The sequence below is a fragment of the Pseudopipra pipra genome, chromosome 8, assembly GCF_036250125.1.
Source record: "Pseudopipra pipra isolate bDixPip1 chromosome 8, bDixPip1.hap1, whole genome shotgun sequence".
NCBI lineage: Eukaryota > Metazoa > Chordata > Aves > Passeriformes > Pipridae > Pseudopipra > Pseudopipra pipra.
Genome location: NC_087556.1, coordinates 12,063,651 through 12,082,458, shown reverse-complemented (window position 1 = coordinate 12,082,458; position 18,808 = coordinate 12,063,651). Strand labels below are relative to the sequence as shown.

The 18,808-nt window shown below is 39.7% G+C and overlaps 1 protein-coding gene across 4 annotated transcripts in view; it reads left to right on the top strand.

Moving 5' to 3' along the window:
* Positions 1–13,993, top strand: part of LOC135417906 (L-threonine ammonia-lyase-like) — a 33,615-nt gene extending 19,622 nt beyond the window's left edge. For all 4 annotated transcript variants that reach the window (XM_064662553.1, XM_064662552.1, XM_064662555.1 and 1 more), the window contains 6 exons: positions 27–123; positions 1,024–1,099; positions 1,808–1,933; positions 3,166–3,333; positions 3,644–3,701; positions 11,316–13,993. In XM_064662553.1, coding sequence (XP_064518623.1) covers positions 27–123; positions 1,024–1,099; positions 1,808–1,933; positions 3,166–3,333; positions 3,644–3,701; positions 11,316–11,414 — 624 coding nt within the window. In that variant the 3' untranslated portion in view covers positions 11,415–13,993. The remainder of the gene's footprint in view (positions 1–26; positions 124–1,023; positions 1,100–1,807; positions 1,934–3,165; positions 3,334–3,643; positions 3,702–11,315) is intronic.
* The last annotated feature ends 4,815 nt before the right edge of the window (positions 13,994–18,808 follow it).

Below are 18,808 nucleotides of genomic sequence, written 5' to 3'. Positions count from 1 at the left end.
AAAGTGACAATACTTGTCTTCCTCAGGGGGTTGAATCTGAAAGTTTCCCTGTATTGCAACATTCCCTAAAGGCTGGCCACCCAGCTGAAGACCAGGCCTGCAACAATCATCACTTTTATGGAGGTGAGAAAATGTGTTATTCTTTTGGAGGTAAAATAAAGGTTGTAATAGATTTCTTCAACTTTATTATTTTCTCCTTCAGTTCAAACATATTTTAAGAGAAATCTCTGAAAACTCAGAATTTAGTTCAAACTATGAGAGCAACTTCTGCCACAGTTTCCCCACCACCTCCCTGGAGTACAATGCTATTTCCAGTGCACACGAACACTTAGAAATATGAGAGTATTTGTCTGACCATTGTGCTCACAAGCAGTATCTAAAACAGTGAAATCAATGAGAAAGCTCTTGTGCAAAAGATTGAGTTGTGAAAAGGCAGGAAAATGGAGTGCTTAAATATTTAGACACACAGCGCTGTTCTCAGAACAACAGTGTTTATAAATGACACAGTTTTTTCCACATCATTTGCTCAAAAAAAATCTCAACTGTTAAGCAACTTAAGAACATTCTGTTTACCTGATGTTCAAATCCCTGGAAGTTCTGGGTTAAATGGGAATTTTATAAAAAACTTCTTATCCGTCTTGGTAAGCTCTGCCTGTGTCTGCACCCCTTTGCTAACTGTCCTGCTGTAGCTAACAAGCCCAGTGCCGTGCTTGGGTCTTCTCTCCTTCAAGCCTCATTGAACAGTGAAAAGCATTGGGCTGCAGGGTCACTCTCACAGTGCAACAGAGCCAGCGAAGTATCAGAATTTTCTTGGAGGGATCCAAAATGGCAAAATCTTCCTGTAAGATTTAGTCTTTCATTACCAAGCGAATTTTTGTCATATGAAAAAAAAATCAAGCAACTTAAGGTCATCTAACAGCAGTGTGCTGCATTCATTAAGGGCACAAACCAGCCAGGACTCCAAAAAATGTTGAATATGTCTAAAGCAGCCAGCTTCATAGTTTTTTCTTTTGAAATCTGCAGATGTGAGTGGAGTTTGCTTTGGCAGCAATTCTTTGCAGCTGACTGGGAAACTTGTGGATAAAGTTGTTGCTGTGAGGTAGGTGAAGAAAAACAGTGAAATGAATAGCATTAGATGAACATTGTTGTATATGAAAAATGCAGTGTACCACCAGGGTATGGTGGTTCTGCTTGGGCGATGGAGAGCAGGTTGGCAGGACATGCCACCTTGCATACACTGTGAGAACATGGGGATGGGGTGCCTTTCATTTCAAGAGGGGCACTGAAGACATTGAATCCAAACCCACATATCACAGAATCATTGAATATCTCATACTGGAAGATACCCATGAAGGATCATCAAATCCAACTCCCTGCTCCTCGCAGGATTACCTAAAACTAAATGATATGCTAAAAGCATTGTCCAGACTGGCCCTTTGGCCAACACTTCACCTGCTGCCAGTACCTGGCCATGCTCTGGGTGTAAAACTTGTCCTTGTTGTGTTCTACAACACTTGAAGGCAGCCCTTGGCAAAACTCTTTTAAATCTTCACAGAAAGGCCAAGTTTGTGGAATATACTTACTACTAGAATTCAGTTAATATTTATAGTAAAAAAACCCATCCTGTCTTTCAGTTAATAATGATTCTGAGATGTACATTCACCCCCAGCAGCACAGTGTTCTGTAATGCTACCTTGAGGTCATAGGTACCTGGGAAAATGGAAGGTACCTAGTTACACATAAATGTATTATCTTCTGATTTTGGTAGCTCTTTTGATTTGTTTTGACACAACTTTCCTGCTTTCAGGGAGGAGGACATCCTCATTTCCATGCTGAGATTGCTGGAGTATGAGCGAGCCACGGTTGATGCAGAAGGAGCCATTGGACTTGCAGCATTGGTGGCAGGGAAACTGCCTGAGTTGAAGGGTAAAAGGTACAGCAGCTGTTTCAAACAGGGAACCATGGCAGAAGCATGGGGCTGAGCACTTTGGTCCCAGGAAATGGTGAAAAGCTACTTGTTCTATGAGTGACAAGGCAGTTCCTGCCCCTGATCTGGCAATGGGCTTGTCAGTGGTGCATACTTCAGGCTGAATAGATCAGTCACAGGTCATAAGACTATGCTGAAGAAGACAAATGTCAGCCAGGAGACCTGAAAAATCTTGTAGTTTTCCTCTATTTTCAAATGGCTGGAGGAAAGGCAGTTACACACAGCTCCATGAGGCACGGCTGCTCCTGCCAGGACAGTAACCTGCTCTTGTCAGCCTGTTGCCTCCTCCCATTCCACTTGTGAAAACCAGCCCTGTCTGTGGTGAGACAGGAGCTAGGCTATCTTCTGCAGTCACCCAGTGGCATCTACCTTCCAGTCATGAGAACTGTCCGCATAGTCAGAGGGATTATCCTTGTGCTTGGTGTTGAACATGTGGGTAAGTGCTGCCTTGCCTCTCAGCTTAAGGATTCAGCACTTAAGTGGATTGAGCCTTGTCTCAGGACATAGTCCAGAATGTATTTAAACATACATGCCCTCAAGACAAAATTTCCAGTGCACAGCATGGTACACTAAAATACTGCTGAGGCAATTCTTCAGAAGAGGCTGACAGAGTACACACAGAGCAGCAGTGCATTCCAGTTCAGTACAGCTAAAATAAAAGGGAAAATGCAAAGATTCGGTTTTAAAGAGGTCAGGTTTGACTCTGCAGAGAGAGATTATCGTGGACTGACTATGTGGCTCTTCATTTGCTCTTCAAACATTTCTGCACTCATTTTTCAAGTTGAAGTGGATTTAATTAGTGGGTACGGAAAGCCTTGACATATATGTTGTCTGATCATTAAGAGGCCAAAACTTAGAACTTCCAGGGAAAAATTATGTCAGACTTCAAAACTTGAAACAGACCTAGAATTCTCCAGCTAATTACCTCTAGCAAATGTCAGATCTTCAGGAAATGCAAAATGAAAACATTTCAGACCAACTAATGTAGCCAGTTTCTAGGCTCCCCCTGCCTGCTCACAGATGATACTGAGCACCAGCAGCCCCTCTGACTTATAATACATATTTGTTGTGGTAGGTTCTAGCAGACCTTAAGCTGATATTGAATACAGTGTCTGTGATTTATGGTTCCTTTACAGACAAGTGCTAATCAAAACTCCTATTTTTCTCTCTGTTTTCAGAGTGGCAGTTGTTATATGCAGTGGAAACCTGGAATTACATTTGCTGCAACAGTGCATAGCTCGTGCCCTGACCCTTGACAACACGGTGTGCAGATTTTCCCTTGTGATTTCTGACTGCCCAGGAGACATGTCAAAGCTACTGGAAATTTTGGCTCGGGAAGAAGCAAGGTAAATCAGATTAGTAGTAGGGAAATATAATCACAGAATACCACAAAGATTATTAAAGGTTTGGAAACCTTTCTAAATGTCTCTGAAGGCAAGTGTGTAAGTAACTAATTAATCAAAGTTTTTTTCTTGTTATATTTCAGAAAGGTTTTATTTCCTTCATTTTTGTTCTGACCTGAAAGCACCTTTGTAGCATTGAATTGTGTCTAATTCAGAAAGAAGCAAAGACAGTTGCTGTCTAAACACTTACAGAAGCTATTTTGCAGTGACAGGGGATTGTTGTGATCTCTAATTTGTCCTTTATTTGATCTAGAGTTTTGGATATCAAACAAGAACGCACATTTGTGACGTCTGAGCTCTTCACTGTTGAGGTAAGATGAGATGCAATTTCAGTTTCTTTAGTAGTACTGGCCTCCCCTAGTTTACTCTGTTTTCCTATGTCTCTTTATGCTATGTTGAAGGAGTCTCATACAGTGTGCACAGTGATTTGGCGAGCAGTGTGAGAGACAGTTTCTTCTATGTTATACAGCACCCTGCCAAACACTTAGCAGGCATGTAAAGAACACAGGACCAGTTTTACCTGCTGTTGCAACACCCTGGGTGAAATACTCCAGCTGTTGTATTGCAATGTCTCTCTTGCAAACCCTCCTTGCTGGTGTGGCAGTGTGCCAGAGGTGGTGAGCAACCTGCAGCATCCGTCCAGAACCTGAAGAGCCAGCTATGTAGGCTGCTGTAATTGTCTGAGGTGTTCGCCTCAGAGATGTGGAGAACACCCTTACTCTTAAGGAACCCTCATTTTTAGCTAGGGCCTCAGTTTTATTCCTTATCCACAAAGAGCACAGAGCAAAATAATTATTCCTTTGTTGAGTGTTGGATATAGTAACAGTGAAGAGGTGTTAACACGACATCTCTTAAAAGGACCATTTTTCTCATGGCATATCTCTTACTTCAACTGGTTTGGCAAAGGTGTGGTCCTACTGATTTCATGCTACCCCTGTCCAAGTCCAACCTGACTCAGTTTGTGAAACCACAAGTCAAATTAAGGATCTTTGCTAAACAGTCTCATAGCTGAGATGCAGTAATGCTATTGAGTAAGCTAGTTCTTCGATTTTGGCCTTTATATCTAATTTCCTGCCTGGATACAGAAACCTGTTCTATATTTTCACTTGCGGATATAAAGAAGAGGTAGATTAAATTTCACTTTAACAAGAGTACAATAAAGTTCATGAACATTTTTCAGAACATGATATCATCAGTTCTCTCAAGTGTCTGGGACTAAAACTTCATTTTTCCCCAGTATGCCATAATGACAGGCCAGCTTACAGCTTTGGGTAACTTGGGGATAGCATGACACTGCAGGGGTAGATAAATCCCTCTGAGTGAGTGACTGACTTAGCTCTGAAAACCCTTTTCACTCAAGGTGAGTTTCAACAAACCCTGTAACTCTTCTAAAGTTGTCAGTGCAATTTTTTTGAAGTGAGGCTTGTAGTTTTTGTTACTGCTACTAAGTAAAATAAATGACATCCACTGTCTTGGTTTTCAACTGAGAATGTTAGAACAATTTTCCATTGCTCTTGCAGCCTCTCCCAACGAGGCAACTGTATCAGAACATGTAGTAAATACAGGCCCTGAATGAAAACAGTGCCATGTGCTATTCTCTGCCCTTTAAATACAATGTGCTTTCACTGATTGTCCACTTCGAGAATCTAAGTGTTGTACTACAGAAGGGTGAAAGGGAGGAATTTGCGTTCCTGAATATTTTAATTGGATGTTGGATTTGCATGATGTCTTTTAATCAGTCTGGGAGAGGCTATTGGATAATCAGATGTGAAGAACAAAGTAGTGACACAAATGTACAGACCTCAGTGCCTTTGGAGGCAGCTTCATCTGGTGACACCTAGTGAACTGGAAGGCTTTTCTTTGAAAACTAAAACAAGTGTAATCAAAAAGGACAAAATACAGGATTTATCTTTCAGCATCAAAATGAATTTGCTCTAACCAGACACAGAAAAAAATACTTATTTTCATAGTAAAGCTAATACACATGAGGGAGGTTTTGCTTTTTTCTTTGTTGTTTCTAAGAGCCAAAGCCCTGTGTCATCAAAGCATTTTAAACATTTGCTACTAAAGCAAACCTGAAATGAACTTTAGCATTTTTATCAGTGTAAATCTCAGCACATAAAATTAAGCATGCATTAAAATCTGAACCAAGAATCAAAATGACCATATATTGAACTGGTGGTAATAATAAGGCATTACAGCTATATCCACTCCATTCTAACTTTAATGCATACTTTTGACTGTGGATATAGATAAAGTGTTTGACAGAACAGAGCAGTAAGTGTAGTTGCTTATTCGAAGCACTAAATCAGTCCTGTCAAGATTGTCATCTCAGTATTTAATAATTTTTTTAGATTTACCCCTTCATTTCCAAAGAAGAGAAACTTGGCTTCTAGTCACTGCTTATCAGGAAGATAGAGCTGCTGGTTTTTTGTTTGTTTGTTTGTTTGTTTTTCATTCTAATGAAATGCCTTTCTCAGTTAGTGTTTATTCATCTAATTCATGCTTGGAACACTCTGTGGGAAGATCCTTGCTGATAGTCTGTCTTCATAGAGGAGTAAGGACTTTCCAAATGAAACTTTATGTTCAAATTGCACTTCTGGAAAAATAACTTTTGAAATGTTTTACTGGCAAAAATAAGAGATTTTTTTATTTAAAAAAAAGGAAGGAATATGGCTATATTAGATTAAACTGATTCTTAATGAAGTGCCTTATACAGTGGGATCAGCTGGTCATGTTCTTTGGAACAATATGAGAGTTTCTGTAGGATTCTACCTGCTCATTCCTCCAGTTTAGATTCTCTTCCGTTGTGACTTGTGGTGGATTTCTTTCTTTCAGAGGACTACACCCTACTTCACTCTTACCTGAGCAGTTAGGAAATTACTTTCAAAGTCCCTATATTGAAATAGATAACTCTTAGCAAATCATATAAATAATCAATCTGGTAGGCTTCATGTTTTATAGCTATTGAAGCAGGTTAGATGACTGGGAATATCTAGACACAAATAAAAATCAGAGCTAATGAAAAAAATCAGCTAGTGTCACCAGTTAACTGGATGCAGAGGTCTAAAGGACCTCCCAGTTCATGGGAGGAAGCTACAACTTGCCTCTGAGAACTTTCTCTATTCTCTATCAGTAATATTCCTCAGATTAAATTGGGACAATTGCTTCCATCTGTAAACCTCTTTATAACGTTTTCAATTCGTTTAATTTCATATTATTATTATTGACTCAGAGAGAAGTCAATGAGAAAAATCAATAAACACCTTAATGAGGTAAGGACAGTCTTTGCTATGAAGCCATGCGAGGCTCTGCTGTAGATCAGCATCTTGCCTGCTTAAGGGGTGTCTCATTTTTGGATTCAGGCAACCCAGTTGAAATAAAATATCTTTGAGCTCATCAATTTTCTAGAAAAGTCTCCTTCTCACCACAGAAACTGTAGTGTAATCAGACCGGCAGGTACAGGAGCATCCTGGAACAGAGCAGTGAAGGCCTGCAGGGTCTTGAAGTGCCCCAGGAGCTTTGTGGAGCAGCTTTGGTGGCAGTGCTCCCTCTGACCTCCCTTCTGTCTCATGCTGTGGGCTTGTCTGGTCTGTTCACTTCAAACCTCTAGGGAGCATCACTCTGCCATGGCTTTAAATAACTCAGAAGAGATTAGTTGTAAAAAGAAGATCCATCACATCACTCCTCCCTCTGACTGGGCAAGAAAATTCTAATTCATAAATCAAATGTTGCCTTTTCAGTAACACTGCTCATTATCCCAGTGGTGCTGGAGTTCCTGGCTTGCTCTGTGTGGTGTAATACCTTTTCTTTCCACATAGTTTATTCACCTCAGGCCAGAACTCAGTAAATTATTTTAGTCTGCTCTGGTCAATTTGAGTAAATTCCTTTGGGCCAACTTGTATTTTGTAAAAGGCTGGAGGGGAGTATTTTGGGCTAGAGTCCCCAGTTGCCAACATATTCCATGTTTTTGCCCTGAGAAGCAAATACAGAGGAGCAGGCAGCTGTACAGCTATGAGAAGAATGCTATCATTCCTAAAGCATTTCCTGCATGACCCTGGGCAAGGCTGTGTTTCCATGCTTCACTTCCCCAACTACGAAATGGAGACACTTGGAGTGGGAAGTTCAACAATGCATTTCTTCTGAGGCCTCCAAAAGAATTCGGTCATGGTCTTTAATGGCATTCCAGAGCAGACTAAACAAGGTACAGAATATCCTGCCCTAGTTGTAGAAATTAGAACCCTGCTCTGGGGAAGGTAAGAGCAGACCTGTTGGATTATTATCTGATTTACGTAATGTGTCAGTCGCTCGTTCGTGCTCCTGCTCACCAACCCCACTGCACCAATATGCCAAAAGATAAGGGCTCAGGTTGCACAACCAAGTGACAGCTGTTACATTCTTTCTCAAGCGTTCCATCGCTCTGACCTTGGGGACTATCTGGCAGCTGATCCCCAAACCATAAACTGAAGTGCTGTTCCCAAATAATCTGTAATGTTCAGTAACCTACACTGGGTGTTTACTGAATAAATCAGAAAATTGCCCAGTTGCTAATTTTTTCGAATAGAAATTAAACCCCTTGCTTTAAATATAAAACTGAAACTAGCCTATATAAATAAAGTTTTCATTCCTAACTCCAGTGATTTTCATTCAAACAAACCTATAATATTGCTAAATGTGGTGTATCATGAATATTAAGTTATGTGAATTCTCCAACAACAACATCTTAGAAAAAGATGATGAATATGGTGTCTAGGACTGAAGAAATTAAGGTTCAAAGGATGAGTCAAAGACATAAAGAACTGCACTAGCTAGTTAGGATCTACCTTTACATTTCTTCCCCTTGTGAAGTTATGAACTTTCCTCTCTGTGAAATCAATTTAATTCCTATAAGTATGTGAATTTATACATCTGGACTTTGGTGTTGCACAGTAATAACTTGTGATCAATTTTTTGCTTTATCTTTTTTTTTTTGCCTTTGTCCTACTCTCTCAATTATTCCTGGTCATTAAATAAAACCCACAAGCCATCAATATTCAGTGAAGTCTCTTCTGTCTTCAACTACTTGTAGGCTTGCTACAAAAAAATCCATCAGGCTACCTAAACCCTTAGGCTGGAATCAATCTTCAGATTACCTGACACAGAGAGTGGAACTCTAAATACAGTACAAGAACCATCTGGTTGGTTATTTTAGTGGTCTTACTGGACCAGACAATTTTATATTTATTTATTTAATCCAGCAGGGATATAATATATGGGAGAGAAATGCATAAAATGTACTCTGTTGTTGGTTTTGTGGGATTTTTTGATACACAGGAAAGAAAGGTCTACTGTGCATAGGTGACCCTGCAGCCAATAAGGGCTCTGCAGGATCAAAAATCCCATGTATAGTTCTGAGGGCTACTGAGTTTGAAGTAAAAGTGAATTTTAAAGTAATTTTTTCTCTAGTTGTCATAGGTTATCTTGCCTGGAGTACAAGAAACCTCAGGCAATAGGTTTTGTCATTTGTTCTTAAATAAGAGCGCTTTGGAGCCCTTACTCAGCTTGTCAACAGACAGACAACCTCCTGTAGCAAGTAGTACCTGGGTGACTCTTTATCCTAGATAGATATAAACTCATATACCTCCCCATGAATATGAGGATTGCCCTGTTGGTCACTCATGTAAATTATACGTCCCAGGTGAAGCAGGTAAGAGAGAGCAGTTCTGTGAAAATAAAACTGCAGTGTAAATTGGCTTAATCTGAGCAAGAAAATAAATTCTTGCCTTCCTTGCTGTTGAGATCTGTAGCTGCTGTGAGGTAGAGTGTGATTCTCTCTTCCCTCCTGCTGTGAGCAAATGTTCTCTGTTCCTCAATTTGACAAGTGTGAAAAATCGGGTAAATTTCTGGAGTTGTTTGTTGTCACTGCTCTTGCTGTTACTACTTTATGATAAACTACAAGGTATTATCTCCCAGATCACATGTTGGATGCAATGCATGCACAGAACAAAAGGACAGTATTTATCCAAACTGTTTACAAGGTCTCTGACTCTGATTTAGCCAAGGCTATCTGGCTTCAATCATTAGCAGAAAGGAAAGGGCAGAGAGGATAGTTAGTTCTATAAATCAAAATGCCTTCCCACGCTGGCACCCAGTGCAGAGCAACTGCTTGCTGCCAGACATTCAAGGTTGAACCTGGCAAGTTCAGACTGGTTCCAAGAGCAGCAATTGATTTACTCAGGACAAAGCAGGCATGATTGCTTTGGCAGAGGGAAAATGTTGCTTTTTTTAATTACAGACTCCATGAGAGATGAGTGTGTGCTCTTGAAGATATGGTTGCAAAGCTTTAGGGATTTTATGTGAACCAGGGAGTGGATAATGGGTATTGGTACATCGGTGCCTTTAGATATTTTTCCCGATCTTCGTGTTCTCTCATCTTCCCTCATTATTAATTGTCCTCTATGCCTGTCCTTCTCTTGAGACTAAATCCCACTTTTTTTGGAGGAGGAAGAAATTAGCATCCAATTTGCATTCCAAAGAACCAAAAGAATAGAACTATGTTCAGCACAAGAGGCAAAGAATTACAAGACCAGATCAGAAATGTGGCTTATTTCATGATGGATATTTAAGAAGCTGTAGCCAATTTTCTAATTAAGTGAGCTCATGGCTGTTTAGAACAACCTGGAGTGTTAGTGCTCTATCCTTTCATTCAACGGTTTTGCTAAAGATTTATTGTTATTTTAAGATCGTTCCAGGAAACATGAATTCACAAAGTTCTTATTTAGAAATCCGTTTGATTAGACAAAATTTCGGTTTTTGCCTTGTTACTTTCTGAAAAGGATGCAGCTCTGACAGCAGCATTATACAGGGCATCTGTCTCTAGCAGCCCACCATCAGTCGTTTCTCTATTCTCAGTAGATTTGCCTGTTATAATGAACTCTCTGTACTTGCACCATGACTCATCTTGGATCTTTCCTTGCTAGATTTCCATGTTTCTGTGAGGTCTTTTTTACCACGTGGTACTTTCAACATCAGTGATAATTCCAGTAGGACCAGCTGTGATGGAAGTTAGCAGTCTAAAATTGTGAGGTATAATTTTCCTTCTGCACCTTCACATTGGTGCCGCATCTTTGGTAGTGCCCAGATTTTCAAGTGATGTGGCAGAGATGTGAGTATGTAGAAAAGAGAGATTATAGAAGAATTGAAAAAATGACATTGAAGTTATTATCTTCAGTGGCTGCATGACAGGATTGTCAACAGTATTTGTGGAGGCAAGTGAAGAATTAAATAAACTTTCAAGATTAGTTTTGCCTGAGATTAGTTTGATTTAGCAGCAGAACACCCGTAACAGAAAACTAGAGGTGATGCAGTAAGCAAACAAAAATCAGAATAAAGCAAGAAGGTGCATGAGGAGATGAAACTAGTCAAAACATTGAAAAGATTAAAAAGTACAGGAGAATAACTCCATGAGTGAGACGAGGAGGAGGAGAATACAAAAAGCTTGAAGGATGGAGGCACTGGAACAAATACTTCCTAGAAATATGGAAATGTGGTGAGGTAAGAGTCAGAGGTGGTGAGGTGGCAGCAGTGCCACGTACATACCCCAGGGAACAGAAAAGAGAAGCTACTAACAGATGACTTCAGTGAGGCCAAGAGCAGACAAGCATTCTTGCCCAGGAGCCAGCAGAGGATCAGCCTGTCTTCTTTAAACTTTGAAGGCAATAAAGTAGGGCTTTTGGAAGGTTTTATGACCACGCAGAAGGACTGGATGAGCCCCAGATATCTGCAATGTCAGTTTTCTTACCTGCATAGACAGGAGATGTGAGGTCCAGAGGTTTTATGTTGAACTGATTGTTTTGTTTTTATGACTGTATTTTAGGATTAAGTTGGAAATGCCTTTGTCTGAGATTGCTGCCATGCATCAGGAATGGTCCTAATTCTTTTTCCAGGTCATCTGCACTGTAGAGACCAGAGACAAGATCCACACAGCCCAGCTGAGGAATGCGCTCCTGGAACGCTACCCCACAACTACCTGGACTCAGCGGTGATGGGCACAGCCCAAGGGAAGGGACCGGGGTCCTCTGACAAGTATTTTACAGAGCCCTAATCTTGAGGCTTTCAGAACACATGTTATCTTTCAAAGCTGAACAGTTAGCAAATAGTTTCAGGATATTTATTTCCTGCTCAAAAGGTAGTGAATGTCTTTGGGAAAAAAAGTTAAATGCAAGACTTTAGCTTAGCTAAGGGAAACTTCTAGTCTCTGCTGGTGTTGGAATTCAATAATTCTTTATCAGCTGGCTGGCTGGATTTTGGCTAGTGTGTAGAATCCAATGATACTCAGTAAATAAACAGGGAGAAGGCATTTCTCTTTACATCTGAATATAGATCTCTCAAAGGTCTTCTGATTTTGATGCTCCTAGTTAAAGTAATACAGCTCCTTCTGCTGGACTTTGCCATACTGCTAGTACAGAAATTTTCTGTTTCCAAGCCAGAAGCAGTTTTCCATTTGATGAATCTGCTTCAGGAGGTATATACATGTGTGTTTGAACACAATTCTGTTCTATCTTTGCTATCATGTGAGGAAAAATTATGCTAATAAAATGTGATTTAAACAAAAGCAAAAAAACTCATTGGAAGATAAAAGCCAATATTGTATTTTTTTTTCCCAAGGGAAAATGATCCAAATTACAAAATAAGATTCCAAAATATGTTGCAGAAATAAAAAAAAAAAAAAAGTGTTCTGAATACAATTAGACCTGATACACAGAACACAAATGTAATTCTCTCCTCAATTTTTGGAGACTCGGTATAAAAAGTAGCATATAAAATGGCTTGTGTTTCTATATAAAAAGGGATCTCTCCACCCATGTGAATTTTGTAACTAGCATTCTACTGATCATCTTAGTCCGTCTAAAACAGACTCTATCCATCTCACCTGATGGATTAAGTACACAGTTAAGAGTGAAATATATTTAAAGACCACATGTTAATAGCCAGAGGCAGTGCTGGGAAAAGAGGAAGCCTAAGTCTTAGGCACATGGCTAATACAATTAACAAAGAACACATTGACCTAAATACCATTTCATCACTACAGGCAGAGACCTACTGATAATATAACAGAGTGGGGTGGTAAGAAATGTAACAGAAATTCAGGCTCACTCCCAATTGTGTGTACAATGGTTGCTTTTCCATTTGGGCAAAATTTTATTTAAGCCCAGCTACAACAGAGCAAATATGCTGAATTTAATTGGGATTTACCAAAATTTTGGGTATAGGTATTTTAATGAGAGATCTTAATCCTGCTTCTAGCATCAAGTTTATAAATAGGTATATAAAATAAATATTATGTATTTAGCAGTGCCCTAGCAAAAGCTCAGGGGAAAATCCAGCAGAGTGAGCATCCTCACAGGCTGCAGGGGATCAATACTCTGTTCCTTCTTATTGTGGCTCATGAAGAAGCAGGAGTATAGAGTCTCACAGTGGTGGACAAAAAATAGAAGTTCACTGATTTGGTCTGGATTTGGAAGAACCATATTGGTTTGCACATGAAACTGAAAAGTATTGATGCCCCAAAGGTTAGTTTTGTTCCCTTCTTGCCATCCAGTATGATGGGTATAGGCTTTGGTCCTGCAAATCAAAGCCTGTCAGACACAGCTCCTCTCTTCATGGTCAGAAGAGTTTAAGAAATCTGTATGGAAATAGATGACAGACTATATATTACATAATTGCTACTTCCATTGAAACAAGCAACGAACAACATCATCAAAAATGTAAAATCACTATAAATAAGGGTATAATTACCCCCTCATGTCTTTTGCAAAAGTCTCGGGAAATTTTGAGGATGTCTCAGGTATCCACATGAGAAGAAAATGGGACTTAATAACCAATGTTCTCAGTAGTGACTTCTGCTGTCTGAGTACTTGGTTTATGGTCTTGTATTATCCTGGACTCTTTTTTAGAAGCTCAGAGCATTAACGACTTCCTTTCTAATCAGTCTTCACAAAACTGGGGCGAGAAGATGTAGCAGACAGAGGAACCAAAAATTGATGCGCTTGAAATCACCACAGGATTTTGAAAGTGTGTTGGGGGGTTGGAAGAAAGGAAAGTGATGTCTAGAAGCTACTTAAAATGTCAAACTTGATATGTGCAGTTTGGTTTTATTTTTATTGTTTTAAGCATGAACATACATAAAAGTCTAAATCACTCTCCAGTGATAAACACTTTATATGTGAATATAATGAAACAGAATTGATTATCATTCTGTATTGCCTTTATTCAAGTCCATTGGCTTCAAAGATAAAATTAATATCTTCCAAGGGGAAAAAAATATCAAAATTAAACGTTTAAAGGAACGTATGCAATTGGAAAGAGTAACGAAATAGCTGTGCTACTAACCTTTTTGCATTATAAAATATAATAAGATCTGTGGCATTTCAAAGATCTAATAATGTGTTTTTGAATGTTTTATTTAAAGAATTTTTATAGAATGTTCTTATGTACCTTGAAAAAATAACTTTAATGGCTATGTAAACATTTCTCAAATTATTAAATCAGCAAAACATAAATATAAGCATTGTATTTATTCGAAAAATAATTAAAATTGTGCTCTGCCACCTCAGCAAGGAAAGATTTGTCATTCTCTCGTGGTACTGACAGCAGTCTCATATTAAAAAAATCAGAGTTATTTTTTTTTCCTGTGTCTGTCCTTGACATTGACACAAAATCCCCATCGTTTGTGCACGGGGGGAGCTCTGAGCTGCCAAGGAGGTGAGCACAGCTGGGCAGTGTGGCTGCTCTTGCCCTGTGGAGTGCGATGGGAGATTTCTGGGGTGCTCCCCAGCATGGCTAGGTAAGGATCTCTCCTCACTGGCTTAGAAGGAGGTTCTGTTTCATGTATTAGCCCAGCTGCAAACACTGTCTTGCTTGTACCTGGCTGTGTTCCTGGGCAATGTGTAGAGTCTGGGAGCAGAGGTGTCTTGGGCTGGGCTTGTGTGCCTGAGTGAAGTCCGTGATGTCTGGTGAATTGGGCCTCAGGGATACTTATAGTAAGTATCATGAGCTTTGGTAAACCAGTCCCTCAATTTCAGGGTGCAGCAGACCACTAGCTAAAATGCATGTACTTATCTTCAGTGGAAGAAGATGCTTTCACCCAGGTAATTCCACCAGTGCTAAGCTTCTTAGCTTTGGGAGCTGCCCTATGCTTTCACAGTTTGCCAGAGGCACAGCATGACTTCTTCCAAGGACTGATGCAAACAAGGTGTACCTTTAATTGAAACAAAATCTCTTCCCACATTGATTCCTTAATTTCTTCAGCCAGGTCCTGTTAGCTCTGGATTAACATCTAAAGCTCTGCCAGTACGTTTGTGCAGCATCAGGAGCAGTTCATCTCCCAGTGCAGGTGGCATGTCCTCACAAGCAGCAACTTGCCTTCTAGAACACTGCTTATGCAAGATCCAGAAACATGTGTTAGATCTTCCCATCCTAAAATGCAGTAAGTGCATTTGAGGTGTTAGTATTAAACTTTTGCTAGACCCAAACCTAGGCATGTGGTTTAGTGACTGGAAAAGGAAACTGCAAGACTGTGAGGTTGGGCTGTAATTCCTGCCAGTCATTTATTTGATGGCCTTGGTTCTCCTGTCACCTTCTTTGCTGTTTGTTTACCAGCAGTCTGCCATGTATGGGATATTGAAGTTTGCAGAGTTTCCTTCTATTACAAACCTTTGCTTTCATATGCTTCCAACTTTTTGCTACATCTCAATGAAGGGGGAATCCTTCTGAATGCTGTACCCCTCTGAGCAGGTGAATTTCCCATGGTTCAAAAGCACTTATTTATTTTAAATAAAGCTACAGCAAAAATTGGTGGCTGTAGTTGGAAAATATTCTAACAAAATATGAATGTTTTGAAGTATGTCAACAGTGATCAACAGGGTCCCTAAGCCTGTACAGCTTTTCAGTCTGAAGAAAGGAAGAGTCCTTAAGGGGCAGAGCCGGATCAATCACACCTGAATGCATCCACCAAAAGCATACAAGGGGCTTGCCCTGTGCTGTTGATGTCTGAAAACTCTTCTAAATGCAGGTATTCTGATTTACTTGTTTGTGGGGGGATTTTTACAACTATGAAAAAACCCCTTTTTTTTTTACACTTTTGAAATTTTGGATAAGAATGTGGTTTCCCTTCTGATAAGAGGTCTAGAGAGTCTTTAGAAGGACATTTTACCTTGTATGGTTCTAGACTCGGTAAATTGGCTCCCTGTGTATTCCCTCAAGAAGCACCTAAGTGGTTTTTTTTTGTGAAATGGTCTCAAAGAACATTGATAAATGATACAATGATGTTCCTTATTCCTCTTTTCCTTCTCTCCTCTCCTTCTTCCCAGTCATGCATGTGCTGTAGTTATGTTTGGACTTGCAGAGGCTTTGTGAAGTCTAGTAGAGTATGTGAATTGTGCCATATTATTACTTCTCTTCTGAGGAGCAACAGTAAAGGAAATGCTGAGGGATTTTTTCTTTTGCTTTCAACAAATGATGGTAATTCCTTGAGCTGTTCATGCAGGTCTTGCATACAGGCACCAGTCTGAATAAACATCTTGCTTACAAGGTTTTGAATTACAATTGAATGTATAGGCTGTTGGCCATACAGCAAAAGTTTTCATTAAGTCCTCAAATGAGTGGAGTCACTAAAAAATCTCTAGAAATATCTCTTTATTTTATATGTGTATATCACCTACTGGGAGGCTGGGGAATAATTTTTATTTGTATGAAAAAATTTCTTTTGATCACCAATGCAGGTCAAGCTTGTAATGAACAAGTAAAAAAGCAAAGCATTTTTTAACTGGGTAGCCCTGTAAATAATGAAGTGAGACTGATAGCCTTGTTAACGAGGGCTTGTATACAGCAGTACTGTAATTAAAAAATGGAAATTGATGTTCCCCTCTCTTTATTCAAACATGCTGTATAAACAGAGAAGGAACCTACAGTTCAGATTCATTCATGGAAGCATTGCTGCATTGGTTAATTTTTTCTTTGTAAAGTTCATTTGCCTGGAAACCTTAAAATCAGTGAGCTAACAGTTGCTTTCCATAACTTTCCTCTAAAATCTATTGTATTTCTGTGGAAGGTTTGCAACTCTGACCCCCATCCCCTACCATCAAAGACATTGCCTATAGTGGTCAAATTTACTGCAGACTCTATGACAGTGACCATGGAGGCCCTTCCCTCAGCTTTAACTGGGCTCTGTTGCTCTTCAGGAGACCAGTGCCTGGCCCCAGAGGAAATTAAGTGTCCTTAACTAACCAACACTTGGGTATTTCCAAAGACTGGCTCATTTGACTCCTGTTGTGTTTAGAAAAGTCTAGGTCAGCATGGAATAGAGGCAAAGCAAGATAACATATTGTGATTCTGAGAAAGATTCCATCAGTCCCTCACAAAAATGAGCTACAGCCCTGAAGGCTTTGGAAATAGTTCTTGAAAACAGGTGGGAAACCTCCTACTGTCTCTGTTCAGACTCAGCAAAGTTTCTGAGCTGATGCTGCCTATCCTGATCCAGATTCTCCTCAACAGAGCTTGATTTGAGCAGTGATTTGCCAAACATGCTGATCCGGATTACCTGCCTTACTTTAAGGAGTACATTACACTTGTTTCCATGTATTCCCATATATTATGACTTAAGGGTGAAAAAGGACCTGGGTAGTTTCTTTGTGTTTTCTTCTTCAACAAAGCTACCAAGAAATCACAGTATAAAAGTACTGTTTTAAGTGAGGTGGTTATTTTGTGACTTGTATGAAAAAAATTCTTTTGATCACCAATGCAGGTCAAATAAATAATGACCTTTTTTCTTATATATGTCTAGAAAAAACAGGCATGATTGTTTTAAATTTTTTTGGCATCTACTTTACATTATTAGTATAATGCATACCCGGTCTTGCACACAGACTTTCATAGCAAGAGTTGTTTTGTTGTTTTTTTTTCTTGTTGCCAATTTGCAATGGATGTCTAAACAGTATTTATTTCCCTTTAGTGATGCCAACAGCCTAGCTGGCAGAAATACCCATTCTGAAAAACCTTCTGAAGCCCTTCTGTAAGTTTCCTTTCAGTGGGAAGTAATATTTTGAAATATTTTGTTAAGTACTTACGTTTGCAAGTGTTTTCTTTTGGCAAGCAGGGTGGGCTGGGTGTTGGTGTGGATGGTTTGACACACAGCCCAGCCTTTGGGAACACGCTTCTGTTGCTCTGCCCCTCTGTTGTGGAAAGGGCATTTTGATTGCAGTGGAAAGAGTTGCTCCATGTGATTAAGAGTAATCCTTTGTTGTTGCTATTAGGATAGCCTGGAGCTTAGCTTACACCTGGTGTAACCAGCACCGTTTTTCCAAAGAGCCCATCGTAGCCATGCACGTTATGTCTCTGTGAGCTGTGGCAGGTGCTGACTCAATTCGTGCTTCTGCTGATTCCTTTTAACTAAAAAATTTTGTGAGGTGTTATGGTGTGTTTATCTTATTGTGATGCTAGAAACACTACAAACACCTATTCAGAAATGGTATCTCAATATTATTTTGAATCCTGTCATTCTGTGGGTTTCTTCCTCAAGGCCAGTCAGCATTGCTTATCCCCTGCTGCTCAGACATTCAGCTGGGGAATCTCGTCTTGGAACCTGAAAAACAGGCCTCTGGTCTGCTTACAGCTCTGGGACAGAGAGTGAGAGTAAGCACTGCTTGGTTTTGTTTGGTTTATTTTTTTACACAAGTGTTAAAACTGAACTGCTGCCAAGCAAGGGTTGGGAAGAGAAAGTGTCTGAAGGTAGATAAATAGCTAGTAGTTCTATTTCTAAAAAGTTTGATAAGCAATGCCCAAGAACCTCCATGCAGAGAGCTGCTGAAATCTGTCATGCTAAACAAAAATCCCAGAGAAACTTCAAAAAAATGCTGCTGAAGTCAGTGTCTGGTTAAAACTTGTTCTAACTTGGACATACTTTTTAACCAAGGCAGTTATAAAATTTTTCTACTATAGCTTCCTTGGGCTCCACTGAAGAAGCTTTTGCCATTGCCACTCTCAAAGGAAGCCCTTCTAATTAAGTTGAGTCTAACAGCACGTAGACAACTTCTCAGAGCTGTGATTTACCTGCAGCCATTCCAGAGCCCAGGTGGAAGTGCTGTGAAGGTCAGCATGACAAGCGCTTGGTGTGCAGGCTGGTGGTGGGAGAGGAAGGTAGTGGAGTAGTTCTGACCTTATTTACAGCCTCACTGATGGAAAGTGAATAGTGGGAAACAAGGACAAAAATGCCTCTTGAGAAGAAAGAAGTATTTTGCCATTTTTCTTAAGTCTTGAACTAGCCCTTAGCATTATTGTTACACCTTTACCATTGTACAGGAACAATATCATGAAAATGCTAAACCAAGTTACTTCTTTTATCCCTTCATATTCTTAAGTTAAGGCTCATTAAGAGTCAATT